This window comes from Papaver somniferum, chromosome 2 (assembly GCF_003573695.1).
Source record: "Papaver somniferum cultivar HN1 chromosome 2, ASM357369v1, whole genome shotgun sequence".
NCBI lineage: Eukaryota > Viridiplantae > Streptophyta > Magnoliopsida > Ranunculales > Papaveraceae > Papaver > Papaver somniferum.
This window is the reverse complement of record NC_039359.1, coordinates 177,823,450-177,841,757: the sequence shown is the minus strand read 5'-3', so window position 1 is coordinate 177,841,757 and position 18,308 is coordinate 177,823,450. Positions and strand designations below refer to the sequence as shown.

Here is an 18,308-nt window from a genome sequence, read left to right as displayed (position 1 = left end):
TCCCTATATTACTCCCGCTCAAACATGCTTAACTGTAAAGATTTTTTCCAACTTTGGATCCAATTGTCCTCAGTATTGAAAGGAGAAACCATTACCTATATTCTAATCGGCGAACCCTACCTGCTTAATCATGTTATTACACTGAAGCTCTAATATCCCTATTCGTCAGGTAGGGTTCGCCGATTAGAATGTAGGTGATGGTTTGTCATTTCCTAACACCGAGGTCTTTTCAGCACAATTGACTCCAGAGTTGGCAGAACGCTCGTTTTACAAAACTCAAAAAAGACATATTTCGACCAATATGAAATGAGGGTTTCCTCACCGTTCAACGTGGGAGCTTTAAGTCTTTAGATTAGATTTCGATTTTCGATTTTGAAGTCCATGTAATCTCTATTTTATCACCAATGAAATTCTATGAGATTTAAAAAAAAGAAAAAAAGAATTGGGAGGTTCACTCGTTACAAAGTAAAGGACCGCATACATAACATTTTACTTTCCATAAAACAACAAGTTAGGTTCGAACTTCATACATGCCAAGTAATTTAGTTTAGCTGTTTCATTAATATGGACGTTATAGATATAACGGCTAGTTTTGATTTTCAAAATATAAACCATTTATCTTCCACTCTTTCCACATTTCTCTCTCTAAAACTTTAATTTCTCTTCTCCTTCGCTCCCCTCCATCTCCCTCTCTCTCTCTCTCTCAGCTCTGTTCTTCACAAAAAGTTTGTTTCTTCCAAAACCCCCACTGTAAATCTCATAAAAAAATAACTCAAACCCCTTCTTTTCAGGAGAAGCCCTAAACTTTTAAAACCCCTTTCTGTGAATCTTAAACAGAGCAACAAAACCCTAAGTTTTTAGAAGGAAAAATAACAAAATTTCTGTGTGGGTTTTCTTCAATGGCGCCAACACCATCTTCTAAACCCTATCAAACACCATCAAGAACACCCCAATCGAAAAATCGATTCCACTCAGTAAGACCGATCCACCCCTCTCTAAACCCTAACTCTAAGGAATCAGAACATCCAGTTGAAGTAGTAGGAAGAATCCGTGATTATCCAGATCAAAAGGAAAAACCCATCTCAGGATTACACGTTTCTTCAGATCACAGCAACATCCGTGTGAGGACTGAAATTGGGTACAGAGATTTCACTCTTGATGGTGTTTCAGTTTCAGAAGAAGAAGATCTTGATGGGTTTTACAAGAAATTTGTTGAATCAAGGATTAGTGGTGTAAAAACAGGTGCTAAATGTACTATAATGACTTATGGACCAACTGGTTCAGGTAAGAGTCATACTATGTTTGGCTGTGCTAAACAACCAGGGATTGTTTATAGAGCTTTGAAGGATATTCTTGGAGGGGAAGGTGATGAAGAAAGTGAAACTGATAGGATTGGTATAAGATCTTTTGTTCAAGTTTCTGTTTTGGAGATTTATAATGAAGAAATTTATGATCTTTTGTCGAATAATACTGGTGGTGGAACATTCGGTATGAATTGGCACAAAGGGAATTCTTCTAAGGTGCGTACTTTCTTGTTTAGGTCCCTTGTTTATTGCAACCCCTATTTCTGAATTATATGTTCAAGGCTATCTGCATATTTTCTTGATTCTTTGATGAAGAATCTGGTTTTTAGGGTTTACTTAGATTGGCTTGAATCTTTGATGGGTGGTGGTGCGTGTTGTTGTTGGTGGTGAGTCTGGTGACACAGTTAGAGCAATTTTGACGTAAATGAAGTAGAACGCTGTAGAACGTTATAGGTCAGGAAGGAACTAGATTGGGTTTTATCAACCTTTACAGGTAGTTCATGTCATTCGTTAAAAAATAAACCAGGGCAAGAAAGATGTCCTAGAAATCTTTAGAAGTGCAGGAATATGCATTTATTGTTTTCAACAAGTGATGATGATTTTCATTAATGGTATGTTGTTGGCTTGTATCCTGTTCAGAACTACTCATTTGTCCTGTAAGCCCTTTACTTGAGGAATCCGCAGTAAAATAATTATAATTGATTGTTCTGTCATGCACATTTTATATACCCTTCTTGGTTGTTTTCTTCATTTCTTGGTGTATGGGTTAGTGAAAGGATTAAATTAGCAGTGGTACACAAGTTATTGTCAAAGACTTGTTTTGAAGATATTGGTTTGTTTGTTCATTCCTGGCCTTTGCTTTGCATCTTTGTTATCTCCTGTTTTTGTTGCTTGAAAGTGAACCATTAAGTGTTTGTGATGTTGTTGTGGCAAATACTTGAGTTTTTCTTTTTGGTCCATGTTATTGAGTGGTGGCTACATTCAGATACAATGTAGCCACCATTAAGTGAACCATTAAGTATTTTGAGAGTCGCTACATAGCTTTTATACAATCGAGTAGCTTGGAATTCAGTTACCTGTGAAAGTACATTCAGATATATTCCATGACAATTTTAATTCGCATTAGTTCACCAGTTTCTGTTGTTACTATACATGGCTTATTTTCCAGTTTCTATTATGCCCTCCTATTCATGAATCTATTTGTTATTCTTTCACAGGTTAGACTAGAGGTGATGGGCAAAAAGGCGAAAAATGCGACATTCATATCTGGGAATGAAGCTGGGAAAATATCTAGGGAGGTAGCCAAAGTGGAGAAACGAAGGATTGTAAAAAGTACCAATTGTAATGATAGGAGTTCCAGAAGTCATTGCATGGTTATAATTTCTCAATTTCAACTTCTATTCGTTTTTCCTATTTTAGCTGGAATTTTTCAGTCTCTTAAGAGTTAACTAGTCTATTTTAATTTGTGCAGATAATCTTGGATGTCCCACTGGTAGGTGGAAGACTAATGCTTGTTGATATGGCAGGTTCTGAAAACATCGAGCAAGCTGGCCAAGTCGGTTTCGAAGCTAAAATGCAGGTATAATTTATTTGCTTTGTCTTGTTTTCTATTTGGTCCTCTTCTCCTGATCTTCACTGGAATAAGTATTGATGAGCTTTATTGATTTTTACATATGTATGTAATTGCAGACAGCAAAGATCAACCAGGGGAATATAGCTTTAAAGAGAGTTGTTGAGTCTATTGCGAATGGGGATTCTCATGTTCCTTTCAGAGACAGCAAATTAACCATGCTTTTGCAGGTATATCCCATTTTCATTATTTGCTCATATCTCTTGTTTGTCTGAGATCTGTTTTATTTGCTCTGAGATCTTGTTTGTCTGAGATCTGTTTTATTTGCTCTTAGCTCTTGTTTGTCTGAGATCTGTTTTTGCTCATCGTAATTTTCATATATGCTTTTTTAGGATTCTTTTGAGGATGATAAATCGAAAATCTTAATGATATTGTGTGCGAGTCCTGATCCTAAGGAGATGCACAAAACCATGGCAACTCTTGAATATGGGGCAAAGGCAAAATGCATAGTGAGGGGTGGTCATACACCGACCAAACTTGATGCTGAAGACTCTTCATCTCAAGTAATTTTAGGATCAAGGATTGCTGCCATGGATGATTTTATAAATAAACTTCAAATGGAGAACAAGCGGAGGGAGAAGGAGCGGAATGATGCTCACAACTTACTCATGAAGAAAGAAGAAGAAGTGGCTGCCTTGAGAACGAAGCTTGACCAAATGCAAGGTAAAACACCAGTTATAAGTGAAGAGGAGATCAATTTGAAGGTCAAGGAGAGAACCCAAAGTCTGAAACTTGAATTGGAGAAGAAACTGCAGGAGTGCCAGAAAATGGCTAATGATTTTGTTGAAATGGGAAGGAGAAGAATGGATGAGAAAATCTTGCAACAACAAGAGGAAGTTGAGATGCTGCGACGAAGGTTAGAAGAAATTGAATCTGAATTGAGCCGTTCAAAAGTCAAGAGTGGTAACATAAATGGTACACCTGAAACAGAAAGCAACTTTGCAAAAAGGCTTATGGAAATTTATGCTGATGGGGAACAAGGAATGGAGAAGTCGATGGACTTGGATATGGGAAACAAGCAACCAATAGTAATTCATGAAATTAAAGAGGTAGATACATGTCCTCCGCAAACTGAGAGCTTCACGCTTCCGAGCCCTTTAACATGGACGAGTGCAGAAGAGGAGGAAGACAGTTGCATACTTCCACAGTTCCCTGAGAAAGTGTGTTTGAGTACCGTATTTGAGGAGGAAGAAGGAGAAAGTGGAGAAAATACAGAAGAGGAGGAAGTAGAGAAAGAAGTAGTGGAGGAAAAGGCAGTGCAATTCAGTGGGGAGATTGACGATTCTAATCTAGGGGTCAATCTGGATATCAGTTCCATGTTTGTGACTCCGAAGTTTAATAATAGTGATCATGGTGTAGACGAATCTGCTAATTCAAAGGATGCAGCATCAGCAAGAAAAACCAGAATTCAGAATATTTTCATGCTTTGCGGAAATCACAGAGAGCTCACGCACCATGTTAAAATGCCAACACCTCCTTCCAAGAAAAAAGCTGAAGCTGATGAAAACAATGCATCTCCTTTCGCGCTAAATGAGGAGCATGTTTCAAAAAGTCTCATGAAGGAAGTCTCAACTTATGAAACTGTTCCTAAACCAGAGTCTGAACTTTGTAAAATCCTATCTGATTTAACACAGGACATCACAAAGACCTCAAACTCCGAAACCTTGGCAGGGCAAAAAGCAATCAAAAGCCAACAGAAAAACGACTTTAAAGAGAACGATAAGCCAGAAGAAAAGAACAAAGATGGTGTAGATGTTTTTGTGAAATGGGAGGCTTCAACGGACTACCCAGGGAAGTTCATTACAAAGTTAAGAGTAGCGAAGGATTCTAGCCTTGCTGATTTGAGAAAGCTAATTGTTAAACATCTTGACGAGGATCAGGAAAACCATGGATTCACCTTTCTTATGCTTGGGGTACGTATCTTTCCACCAATATGTTTGAGTAGTTTTTACACTGTTTGCTATGTGGCATTGCCTATATTAAGTTTGCTAGAACTTGTTATATCTTGATACACCATTGAGACATACTTCCATGAACCGACGATCTTTACAGCAAATATGCTTGAGTAGATTTTATACTGTTTACCATGTGCCATTGCCTACATGAACTGAAGATCTTAACAGCAATATGATTGAGTAGATTTTATACTGTTTACCATGTGCCATTTCTTGCAGCTTGTTAAATCTTACACTAACTAAACTTTTTAAAACATAGAAGTATACTTTAAGGTGAACTGATTACTTGATATGTTTAACATATGACAAGAAGGATTATCAAATTTCCTCACTGTCTGCCTTTTATATTATAAATAACAGGATCATAGTGGAGCACCAGTTGTGAGAGAGAAAGAAACGACAGTTCAAGCCACTAAACTCCCTGTCTGCAACAACCTAAGTGGGCATCTCGCTTGCTTGCGTGTAAGACCACTCCAACGACCAACCCATCTTCCATTTGCGTCGTTGGAGAACACAATGCTGAACACTTCAAGTTCTCCATCACCTTTCGTGAAGCATGCAGAAAATTTCTCCCCTAAGGTTTTAGGTGAAAACTTGAACCCTGCTCCTTATGTTGTTACTGGTCTTCATAGATAGAACTAAATGAAGCCATTCTCGGAATGTATTGATGAATATTTTGTATTGATTTTTATTCATTAATCCAACTCTTTGGATCTGATGTCTGAATAGTGTGAAGTATGGTTTGGTATTGCAACACTAATATAATTTAATCGAATCTACTTCATTTTGTTGGCATAATTTCTTTGTGTTCTAGTTTTCCCAAGAAAATTATACTTTTATTTTGATATAGTGCTGCTTAATTGACAGAAAATTCTCAACTCTAAACTACCAGAAAATGAGTTTGTCGACCCAATTAACAGAGATCTACCAAACCCGTTTTGAACTCCTTTCCTTCATTATGCAAGTATTGAGGTTGAGAGTTCAGACACGTTCGAAAGTGTGGAGACTTGAATCCAGAATAAGGAGGAGTAGATCACCAGAGAGATCTTCGCTCGCTGATGGCTGATTATAGAAAGAGTATGCTTTGCACTTGGGTATTAATTCTTCCTGGTGGTATGCAGATTTTTTTTTGTAGACGCTCACTGGTAAAGCAGTTCCTCTTATACAATGGATAAGGTGAAGGCAATGATGCAAGCCGAGGATGGAATTTTACCTGACAAACGAAGACTAATCTTCGGCCGATAACACCTTGTAGATGGCCGTGCCTTGGCCATTTACTTGTAGAGAGCTGTAAGGCGATAATGTCTTATTCTTTTGGTAGTTACCAACAGAGGCAGCTTAGTGCTGGAGATTTTGCACGGACAAAAACGGTTTAGTCCAAAAATGCGTCCAAAAATATGAATTAGTCCAGCCCGAGTTAATAAGGTACAGATTAGTCCACAAACCAGTCTAAAAGATGTAAAGACACTAATATTCTTAGCCCGGTTTTCGCAATGCACATATACTGCGAATTAAAACGTACTGTAACTGACAAATCAATTAGAAGCCGCCATGTTTTAGAAGGACTTATACCACGATTAAATCTAGATTCAAACTGACGGGAGAAAAATATTAACCATTTAACCCAAAGAAAAAAAATCAGTGAAGAAGAAACCCTGAACCGAAAGAAAAAATTCATCATCATTTAGAACAAAAAATTCATCAATCAAAAAACCATTGATGAACAATATTATAACAGTACTTCTTCTTCTTATATTTTAAATAAGAAGAAAATAGAAAAAGAAGAGAATAGAAAAATTCATGGTGAAAAAAAAAAAACAGTCCAAAATCATCACCAATTAGCCGGAAATCAACGATTCAAAAGAGCAAAAAAAGAGAATAGAAGAATGCCAAAAAGAAGATTCAACATCTATTCAAGTAGTAGAAAATCCAAAATCATCACTAGTTAAGTAAAGTAGGAAAAGAAATCAAGACATTCAACATCTATTCAAGTAGTAGAAAGTCCAAAATCATCACCAGTTAAGCAGAAAAAGAAATCAAAAGCTATTCAAGTAGGAAAAGGTAAAATCATCTACTACTTTCATACATATGGCTTATTGTGTATGTATGAAAGCCATTTCCCCCAGATTTGTTGTGCTAGTGTACATATTTGTACACCAACATGTTGTTTCAGTAACATATGACCTTTGTGCGTGTATAAAAGATGTATTTCCCAGATTTGTTGTGGTAGTGTACATTTTGTACACTGGCATGTTGTTTCCGTAACATACGGCCTGTTGCGCGTGTATGTAAGCTGTTTTTCCCAGATTTCTTGTGGTAGTGTACATATTTGTACATCGGCATGTTGTTTCAGTAACATAAGGCCTGTTGTGTGTGTATGAAAGCTGTTTTTCCCAGATTTGTTGTGGTAGTATACAAATTTGTACACTGGCATGTTGTTTCAGTGACATGTGGCATATATCTGAGAACAAAGCTTCTGTAGAGAAGACGCTCAAAGTAAGTGAATAGTTCACTGAACTTTTTTACCCATCTTGCAGTGCGTGTATGAAAGCAGTTTTCCCCAGATTTATTGTGGTAGTGTACAGATATGTACACCATGTTGTTTCAGTGACAGAAGGCTATGTGTGTATGAAAAATTATTTTCTCAGATTTATTGAGTGTACGTAATTGTACACTAGCATGTTGTTTCAGTGACATATGGCATGTTGTGTAAGAATGAATGTTGTTCTTGTTATATTTTTGTAAGAGTGTACATAGTTGTACACCAGCTTCACTAATCAGCATAGTTATACACCAGCATTTTTCTGTTATGAATGATGTTTTTTCTCAGATTTGATGTACCGATGTACAGATTTGTAGACCAGCATGCTATTTCAGGAATGTATCACCTGTTGTGCATGTATAAAAGTTGTTTTCCCCAGATTTGTTGTGGTACAGATCATGTTGTTTCAGGGATGTATCGCCTGTCATGTGTGTATGTATGTTGTTTTACTTACATTATGCCGCAGTGTACATAGTTTTACACCTATATGATATGTCATTGATATATGGCCTCTTCTTTGCGGGCATGGATGTTCGATCTATTAGATCTGTACACCTACATGATTGTTTTGTGGTTATGAGTATTATGTATTATGCCGGTTGGTTCTTATTCCCATTTGTCCACTTTCGTAGATAACAAAAAACCTTATAGATCAGATACTCAGTGAATTTGTGAATTAAAATTTTGAGGAGGATGAAAAAGAAAGAAACTCTAAAAAAAGGATACTTTGGCATGTTTTCAGATGCAACCAGGATGGCCAAAGGCTTACAATGTTGAAAAGCAAGTCATTTTAGATGCATACAGAAAGATGAAGCAAGCCAATAACACAGAAACTCTCAAAAAAATCTGCGCAAATCTGATTTGCATGGAGAGGAATTATATGAAGAGCTTACTGAATTTCGGATTAAACATCAAAAGCTTTTTATTTTCATCGAAGAGCAAAGAAAAAAAGTTCAAGGAGTTTCTCCCAACAATTTGCCAACTGATAAGCTAAATATTTTATTTCTAGATACTTTGACCAAAATATTTGAATTTACAAAAGAATTAGAAAGTGAAGTGATGATAATAAGAAAAAAGAGGATGAGGAAGATGAGGAGTAAAAGGGTGATGAAGGTGATGATGAGGAGGACTAGGAGGGTGGAAAAGGTGATAATGAGGAGGATGAGGACGAGGAGGGTGGCGAAGGTGATGATGATGATGAGGAGGAGGAGGAGAAGGGTGACAAAGATGAGGAGGAGGATCGTGTGGACATGAATGACAACAACAGTGGGGATAACGACAAGACTAGAAGTGAAGATAAGGATGGGGATGACAACAATACTGGAAGTGAAGCTGACAAGAATGAAGTTTAGTCTGAAACTGCTAAAAAAATCGAGGTATAATATCATTTTTATTAAATGTCCCGGTCATTTGTTTTCATCTTTTTTATGTGTGTACATAGTTGTGCATCAGTGTGCTAAACGCATACATTTTCTCAAAAGCTGCATTTTTAAGCACTCCTTTATCAAACAAAAATAAGGATATTGAATATAAGGATGTGGAGGATGGAAAGAATGGAAGTGAATCTGATAAAGGAGTTCAATTTGAAACTGCTAACAAGCGGAGGTATGATAATCTCAGCTTACATTTTTTTCATCTATGTATATGTGTACAAAGATGTACACCTTTGTGATATCTTTTGTATGTGTGCACGTACTTGTACATCAGTGCTAAAAATCAGACATAATTCATTTTTATATTACGTGCACCACAATGTACACCCTTAAAAAAATCAATAATTGTATTTTTCAGCACTCCTTTATTAAGGACAAATGAAAATCATAAAGATCAAGAAGACTAGATATACCTTGATAACCAGGATGTGATAAACACAACTGAAACTACTGAAGAGTTATTTAGTGAAGCTGTGATAATCTCAGCTGAAGCTACATTATAGCTGAATCCTGAAGCCATGTTGCCGGTTGAAGAAAATATGCTTTTACTCACACAGGGAGAAGATCCGGAGAAGGAATCTGAAATGGCAAAGCAAGATATTGATGACATTCTAGACAATTTTTCGGAATCTGCATTTGTGAAGCTTGAAAAAGGTTGTTACAAAATGGCACCAGCTGAACTGAAGCAAAAGGTGGCAACTGGCAACCATAATCTGTAGAAATTGTCCGACTTGGTCATTGGGTTTGAGCCAAGAGGATCATGCAGAAGAGTCGTCACAAAAGTCGTTATCCAATGAAGATGTACAAGCAAGGATCATTGAAGGAGCATTGCAGTTTATCCAAGAGCATCAAAGTGATTTTTCAGCAGTCAAGAAGTGGGGAAGATAAATATGAAAAGATACCAGCGAATAAAAGAGTAAAGAAAATACAAGTAGGATAAATGTTGAAGACAAAAGCGGTTGGCAAGTTGTCCAAAAAACTACAAGGAAAGAGAGTTTCCAAAAGAAAGCCAGATCCTGATTTCACTGAAGGTAAAGATAGAACAATTATGATAAAAACTGATGAAAAGGCAAGAGAAGGGGACAATAAGGAAATTATCATGCACCAGTAAAGAGAAAGCCTGGTGAGTATCATCCTTCTGCACCATTGCTAGATATACGTCAATCCCCACCGTACCAAGACATGGAACCAAGAGAGGACAAAAAAAGGATACAAAATTTCTTTGACTATGCAAACCTGGGGTAAGCATGTTAGAGCATTGCTTGGTCGAAATTGTAAGCGTTGCTATCTCAAGCTTGTTTGTCAAGTTTAGTTGCCAAAACTATAAGTCTTGATTTCTAGTCTACTTATAGCTAAGTCTCGGACTAGGATAGAAAGTGTAGTTGAGCTCTAGACTCCACGATGTTCATCATACAAAGACGAAGAACTACTCAAGGAACTGGTGGAACTTCATCGAATAATAGGTATGTGGAGACTTGAACTTATCTATCACTCAAAAGTTTATCTACTCTATCTCCTATCTTGAGACAAAAGTCGTAGTTCTATATAGACTTTGATTATACACATTTCCTATTTCAAGCCGAGTTTATCTCGCTTATCTATTTCTAGAAATTTGTGTTGGTAAGCTTTCTATTTGGCCAAGTTCATCTTTACAAGTGCCGAAAGTCATGTTGATTATTTCAATATCTTGAAAATCGCTTTGATGAAGAATACTTTGTGAGTAACCTCTATTTAACATCCTCTAAGAATGTTTAAATGATTGAAATGAGAGTTTAGAATATATAACCTTGAATGGATATAAACATTGTATGTAAACTCATACTTGTGTAAGTCCATAATCCTTGAACCAAAGTATGCATACTTTGCTGCTCAGGATAACCGGAACTAAAGTCCGCATACTGTCGGAAGTTCACGTCCCGTGAATTTCTGCTGGAGTTTGTGAACTGAAAACAAACTTAATCCGAGTACTTAAGTATGCGTAGCGGTATGCATACTTGAGTGGGTTATTTTCTAAAAACGGTTTATTCGTGAACTTAAACTTATAAAGTAAGGAATGCATATTTGCAAACCGTGGCTATAAAGTTCATGAATCGATTCGAGTGAATCAAAATATTTTTTGCTTCGATTGTGTCTTGTATACTTCTATGAGATCTAAGCAATTGAACAACTCTCTAACTAGTTCTTTTGAGTCATTTGAACTAGTTATGGTGAAGATGAATATGGTTGATATGAAAGTGCTCATATGTCCAACCATTTGGTTAACTACTGTTGAACCAACTAGGTGTACACGTTTAAGTACGGTAACACAAACCTAAATGAACGTGCATTTCATTTATGTATAACAAGCTAAGTTCGATTTAACGGTTGAAAGATATTAGTTTGAATCTTATCAGGTTTTCATCTAACGGTGAATATTGAATGCCTTGTTACCAAGGTAGCATTGATTGCAAACCCTGATTTGAAGACTATATAAAGGAGAACTCTAGCAACTAGAAAACCTAATCCCTACACCTCCTGTGTGATACTAGTTGTATAAGATAGAGTCCATTCTCCTTTAACCTTAGGCTTCTACCGAGACCCTGTAAGTTAACGACTTGAAGACTTCATTTGGATTGTGAAGTCAGATCCAACTATTTTCTCTGTAGTTGCGTGGTCTGATCTTGATGTTTATATCGTATTGAGTACAATTGTAAAATTGGCTCGAGATTAATTTCTCCGATAGGAAAGATAGAAAAGTAGTCACAAACATCTCCGTCTCATCGTTTGTAAATCCACAATATCTAGTTTCGCCATCATATGATTTAGATTATTATGAGGGGATTGATAATTCTAGGTTGTTCTTCGGGAATATAAGTCCGGGTTATGAATTGGTTCCTGTTCACCTTGATTTATCAAAAGACGGAACAAAAATCGTAGGTATTTCTGTGGGAAACAGATTTATATATTCCCGTAGACTTTTATGTGTTTCGTAACTCTTTTATCATTCGAACCTCACCATCTCCACCACCACCAACAATCACTCATCTCCACCACCACAACAACAACAACCAGAACCATTTTAACCCCACCATAGCCAACAGTTCAGGCTTTCCATCACCAATTTTATCATTCCAACCTAAACCACCACCTTTTAATTAGGAGCAGTTCTTGAGAATAAATTCAATTAGGATTTTTAAACTTAAGAAACATCAATTGCAATCTCCCAACCAGACCCAAAATTGAAATTGAAAATGAAAGTTTGAGAGACGGGGTGATTACCTCAAGTGCATGGTTGAATCAAGTTTAAAAACACCATAATAATGTTAGTCACTTCTTAGATCGAGCAATCAAAATCGACGAGGTTGTATTAAGCAATCGTAACTAGTTACCACACCACCACCACCACTACCAGTAGCTCAAATCCCTAACCCTAGCTTTATAAATTCAATCACCGTCACCATCATTACCACCACCAGAAACTAATACAGAAAAATAAAATGCATAATTAAAACCTTAATCTCTCTCGAACTCCAATAGCTGAATTAAATATTCATCTTAATAAAAGGAGAGAAAGTTCTCTGCCGGAGAAAAAGACGACGGTAGTGACAGAATTTTTTTGAATCTGAAATATCTAATATTGGAGAAGATGGTGCTGGTATTGAGGGTAGCAGTGGCGATGGCGATGGCGGCGATAGATATGGTGGTGCTCGTAGCAGAAGTGGTGGAAAGAGAAGGAGAGATTCGAGCGAAGAAGAAATAAATAAATGAAATTGAAAATGAAATAGATGTGGGGAGGGTGAATCTGAGATTAATAATCTCTTCTGGATCCGAGGGGTATTAATATAGGTGTCAAGGGTATTTGTGAAAGTCTGTCAGAGTAAGGGTAACTATATAATTACCACTATAAGTACAGGGTAGACAACCCTATCACAAAGTAGTCTCCCTCCATTTTTGAGTAGTCCCCAAAAAACAATTCTTCCAACAAGATGATAATTGAAACTAAATACTCAATTCTTATTCATTCTGACCCCACCAAAATCTGATGTGGAAAAATATGGTGAGAGTATTAGAGAATAATGCTTTCTCATTGATTCTGGTCCCACAGAGCTAACAAGAAACATAATTTGACACCACGCACACACCTTCCATAACCGATGAGAAACCGGCAACCAACTGCCCCAACATAACCGCCCGCTTAGACACAACTACCCCAGTAACCCACTTTTGTAAAACCAATAACCAGAGAAGAGAGAGTGGATATGAAGTACAGAAGGGATAACCAGAGAACCCGAGAAGAGAGAGAGATATGAAGTACAGAAAAGATAGAGATGAGAATGATGAAAAATCAATTTTCTTAATGAAGATGAAGAAATCATTGTTGATGAAAATGGTAATTTTTCGCATTCCTTTTCTTTCTGTATCGTTACTTAACACATAAACCCCCATCACTTTCCTAATCACCGTCTCAATTGAATTTCAGATATTTCTCATGCTGATGAAAATACCGATTCAGACCACGATGAGGGTATTCATCCTCAACTTATATTATTCAAATTGGGTTTGCTAATTTTTGAAAGAATTCTAATCATATGCAGGTAACCACAAAAAGGTACTGTTTTGGCTTTGGTTTCCTTCGCCCCAATACTATGGTTGAATTACGAATTCATGTATATGTTCCGACGAATTCAAGACAATGTAAGTTATTCGAACTGATATCAAGTTGATTTATGTTTTCCAAGTTCATTTAACTGTGTAGAGCATTATGTGTTCGTGGAAATGCCTAAGAAAAATTAATACTTAAATTTTCTATTGTAGAGTTAATCAAAAAGCTAATGTTTATGTTCAAGGAAGTTTGTTTTCAGTTTTTATTTCAATTGTCACTAGACTAGGTGAACATTGAACTCTGCAATAGTTAGTGCTGACTTTCAAGCATTGCCGGTCTAAGAATATCATAATGCACATGACAGAAAAAGAGATCTGAGAGCAGTTCTGGATGGGTCTCATTTAGAAAAATTCTTACTACAATCCATTATTATTAATTGGACTAAACTGAAAGAAATTATAAAATGCATAAAGTTTAAAAAGGGGATCAGATGGCAAACTTACCCTTGAGTCTTGATGTTTCTTTTGACGTGATATTTTGGCATTGAGTCGTCTATGCGTGTAGCATATTTTTACTGTTGCAATTCTAATTCTGATTGATACAGATGAAAGACAATGTAAAACGTCCTGTGTGGAGCTGATACTTTAGCATCTATAGATCTCGGTTACATTTAAGTGTACATATCTCTTATTATACCTTTTCTTCTTTGAGTCTGGTCATGCTTCTTCACTGTTCCCAGTTTATGATCACTGTCATGTACCCTGACTTGAATCTAAGGGATGTTAGAATCCTCTACATGGATGGAGCAAAAAAGTTACAATTATCATGTGATCAAATTCACCATTGCAATGACTAAAAGATGCAAGATAGATGCCTTCACTTGATTAGTAGTTCTTCAAGCCCTTACGCGGGCTCCCTGGGAATTTTTGGGTAACCAGATCAAACTCCACCTTTTCATATAAAGCTTTGAACGCAAATGAAAAATTATTAGTATTGATTTTTTTTTACGTGTTCTGTGAGCCTTTTGTTTACTTTGTTTTGTGCGAGCAAATAGTTAGAAGAGTCTCGATGCGGTAGAGAACATAAATGTGTTAAAAGTGTTAAAGTGATTCTGAAGATGCTCCAAGAAAGGGTCTGAAGCTAAATTTAAGGTATATGGTTGATTCTTTGTTAGTCTCTTTTAAGTGGAATGATTGCATCAGTTTCATTTTTTTTTTCCTTATTTACATGGATCGTTTGATTGAATGATATGCTTATTACATTTAAATTCATTTGGGTAGGCTAGGCTACTGCTTTGTTAAGGTTAGTTTCGTTTGAATTTTGGCGAAGACATACACTGTCTATGCTCGCACTTAAATCGTGTTGCAAGAGTTAACAAATTAAGGTATTATATGTGGGTACGGTAGTGTGCTCCACAGTGGTCAACGACAGTCTCGGAATTGCTTTGGACAACAAAAGGTATTGTTTATAGAACCTGTCCTCCATTTTAGAACATTAATTTTGTGGCAATATGTTATCGAGTTTTACTTACAAAAGATGAATTAAACTTGAAACTACTTGGTTTAATTAACTATCAATATTAGTTCAACACATTTAAAGACTTTGAACCATATCATCATAAATTGCTGTGAATGCTTTAAGTTGTTACTGTGGATGCGTCAATCGTGTCATACTGATTAAGAGTTCTGAAATTCAGACAGGGTTGAATGTGTAACAAGTCGGACACATTCCACTTGACTGGGCATTAAAGACCAAGGCATCTAAGGCGCGGGAATTACCGAAAAAGAAGAAAGCTGCAGCTTTGGCCAAGAAACACGCTTTGTTGTGGAAGCGCTACTGTACTTCAGCCAATAGGATGATTTTCTTTTGAAGCGGACCTAATGATGAGTGTATAGATGAAGAAGTGATGGGTATGAAACTCAACTTTTTGCAGGAGATTTAATCCTCTTGCTCATCATGTAATTCTCTGATCTTTTTTGATAGTATAGTGTGCATTATGTAATGCGATCGTTTATTACGGCGGTAACTATTATTTTTTGTGTCCTATATTGTTTGGCTCATTATTTGAATGTTTTCAAGCATTTGATCTCCTTGGTAATTCTTATTGTATTGTGGTTGAATGCTTCCCCGAAGCTTATGATGATGTTTTTTCATGTTTAAGAAGATGAATCAGTTTTGATTGTTTTGCATATTTTAAGACACATGATATCAGTTTGCCTATAAATCTGTTTTCAAAATATATTGTAGGAACTGGGCACGAGTTATGAAAATTTAACATCAGCTCGCTAGCTAAACAATTTTTAGCCCAACCTGAATTAAAAGGCTATACTCCCGAACCATAATTTTGGGCATACCAAAATCTTTCAAGGCATACTGAATGAAGACAAAAAAGGTTGTTGAATAGCAAAATCAGATAAACCCCTTAACCCAAATTTTTTTAATGGCAAATCTGCCCTTTACGTATTAGTGTTAATAATCTTGATTAGTGATTAAATATTTTGTTTAGAGATTAAGATAATTTTCAGAATTATAAGAGTTGTTTGGATGAAAAATATGAGGAAAAAAAAATCAAAGTTTTGGTTTGGTTAAGAAGGAGAGAAAGAGAAGGAGAAAGTGAGAAAATTATAATTCTTGATTCAATGGAGGATGAGGAGGGTCATATATCATCTAAAAAACCTAGAAAAATACACATCAACTACACCAATGATTCCCAAATGGCTGATTTCTTAGATTATGAATCATGGTTCGGCGAAACAGGTTGAGGTTCGGCTCACATCTATGAGTCGAATCTACCAATTGATGAATGGTTCGGCTTACTGAATCTGTTTACTACATGCGCCGAACCTATAATTTCCAATTCCCACCCTTTTGCTAGACACTAGTTCGGCTTATATGAAAGTTTTATAGTAAGCCGAACAACATCCTGAATAGCCCGGAATAGAATCATTACTAATTCGGCTTACATATCCAAATTCGTATGTGCCGAACATAATTTTTTAATTTCTGGGTTGAAATATTGTTACTGGTTCGGCACATATGGAGAATATCGTATCAGCCGAAACCTCTTATTTTCAAGGTTCGGCACATAATATGATTATCGTCTGAGCCGAACATGAATTTGTTAATTTTTGGGTTAAAATATTGTTCGCGGTTCGGCACATATTGAGGATATCGTATAAGCCGAAACCTGTAAATGTTCATAGTTCGGCACATAATGTGATTATCGAATGCGCCGAACCTGAAGGACAAATGATTCGGCGTGTAACTAACATTAGAGGATAAGCCGAACTCTGTAAATTCGGCACATAACTGTTAAGCTATTCATTAAAACATGAAATTGACGGTGTCCATGACCCAATCCCAGCACCATTAAAAACAAAGTTCAGCACCTTAAAGCAAAGGTGTTTGCAACACCATAAAAGTGTACTTAAAACTTAAGAAAAAGTGTACCATAAAAGGGCATTTAACCACGACCCCTCTTCTTAGTTCCACGACCACCTCTTCTTCCACCTTGGTCTTCATCTTCCGACGCATCATTACCGGGTTGGACGGTAGCACCAACTTGGCTTGTACCTTCACCAACTTGTCGAGACCTCTTAGTGGTAGGCCTTTGTTCGGGTTCCTCGGGTCCTTGTCCTTTGTTGATGATTGCATCCCACTTGTCGATGAGGTATTTTTGTTCTTCCACGATCATTGTTGTTTTGCAACCAAGTTTGGCCTTCATTTTCTTCAACATCTCCCTACCCGCGGCAACCTATTTTTCATTTGAGAACAACTTATAACCATGAGGTTGAAGACATTTTTACCATAAGTAATATATGAAAACAGTATAAAGTGAAGTCATTCTTACCATAACCTTGAAAGCCTTGACTACATCTTCAGAAGTAGACTTGTTGGTGATCTTGATTGGCCTCGCCTTCCCCTTATCATATATCTTTTGCCTTTTCTTATTGATAATGAAGGGATGAGAAATTTGGTTATACCAATCCATATAGCCCGGATCCTCTTCACATGGATCATCAAGTAAAGGTGTTAACTTGGACGCATCTAATGTGTGATTGTCTAAATTATTCCAAAACTCAACGGTGGGATCAGGATCATACTTTGCTTCCCAAGATGAAGTGGTGCTTTTAGTTCCCTTACCACTCTTTGGTAACAACCTGAATTTCTCGTCAAACAAAGGAACCTTTTGGATACATCCTAATTGACGGAGTACTCGCCTAGGATCGTATATAACATAATCACCGGGATACCACAATAGCCCATGATACATACCTACCGACATATCCTCATCTTCAACAACTTCATCTTCTTCATCTTCATTCTCATATGGTTGAAAAGCGACATCATCAACACCAATACAGTCTAACGTCTCTCTCAAACTTGCCACCAACTTCTTTTTGTTCCTTTTCTTGGAGTCCTCGTACGCGTACCGTGCTGCAGTTGGCTCAGTATCAACATAATCGACATCTTTCTCAAATACTTTGGACAAGTTCAAAATTGGGAAATGGTCATATATCCACACCTGCATCCAAAGAACCACATTAAAAAATCAAAGGAATTGAATTGATAGAAACAAGTTTTACTTGGAAACATCAAAGTAAGACTAAAGTTTGCAAACTCAGAGAACTGTTCGGCTTATATGGATCAAGTATTATAAGCCGAACCAAGTAAGAAAAAACTTCGGCTTAAAAGGTTTTATGGTTATAAGCCGAACCATACTCTGAACTCCCAAAAGTTACCTGGAGCAAAGTGAAGTTCCCTCCGATGTTTGTACTTGTCAACCTAGACGCGGTGGCAAGTTGGTCCAGCAGGTAAGCGAGCGTAGCCGTTCCCCAAGCAAACTTGTTACAAGTTTCAAG

The 18,308-nt window shown here is 36.8% G+C and overlaps 2 protein-coding genes and 1 long non-coding RNA gene across 7 annotated transcripts; all 3 read left to right on the top strand.

Moving 5' to 3' along the window:
• Nucleotides 1-658: 658 nt before the first annotated feature.
• LOC113349876 (kinesin-like protein KIN-10A) lies at nt 659-5,679 on the top strand. Its single transcript, XM_026593910.1, has 6 exons — nt 659-1,520; nt 2,522-2,677; nt 2,776-2,883; nt 2,994-3,104; nt 3,267-4,847; nt 5,250-5,679. The coding sequence occupies exons 1-6, from the start codon at nt 900-902 to the stop codon at nt 5,523-5,525; spliced, it is 2,853 nt and encodes a 950-aa protein (XP_026449695.1). The 5' UTR covers nt 659-899; the 3' UTR covers nt 5,526-5,679.
• A 1,658-nt stretch (nt 5,680-7,337) lies between these two features.
• On the top strand, nt 7,338-9,583 carry LOC113352455 (nuclear polyadenylated RNA-binding protein 3-like). Its single transcript, XM_026596271.1, has 4 exons — nt 7,338-7,385; nt 8,565-8,777; nt 8,873-9,071; nt 9,381-9,583. The coding sequence occupies exons 1-4, from the start codon at nt 7,338-7,340 to the stop codon at nt 9,581-9,583; spliced, it is 663 nt and encodes a 220-aa protein (XP_026452056.1).
• Nucleotides 9,584-13,076: 3,493 nt separating this feature from the next.
• On the top strand, nt 13,077-15,561 carry LOC113349875. 5 transcript variants are annotated; one of them, XR_003360445.1, is made up of 6 exons: nt 13,077-13,233; nt 13,324-13,368; nt 13,439-14,376; nt 14,501-14,597; nt 14,727-14,904; nt 15,143-15,561. It is a non-coding gene; the product is annotated as an uncharacterized LOC113349875 (long non-coding RNA). The 5 variants fall into 5 exon arrangements; XR_003360444.1 differs by having other exon boundaries at nt 13,079-13,233; nt 13,439-13,538; nt 14,051-14,597; nt 15,143-15,560; XR_003360447.1 differs by having other exon boundaries at nt 13,453-14,597.
• Nucleotides 15,562-18,308: the final 2,747 nt, after the last annotated feature.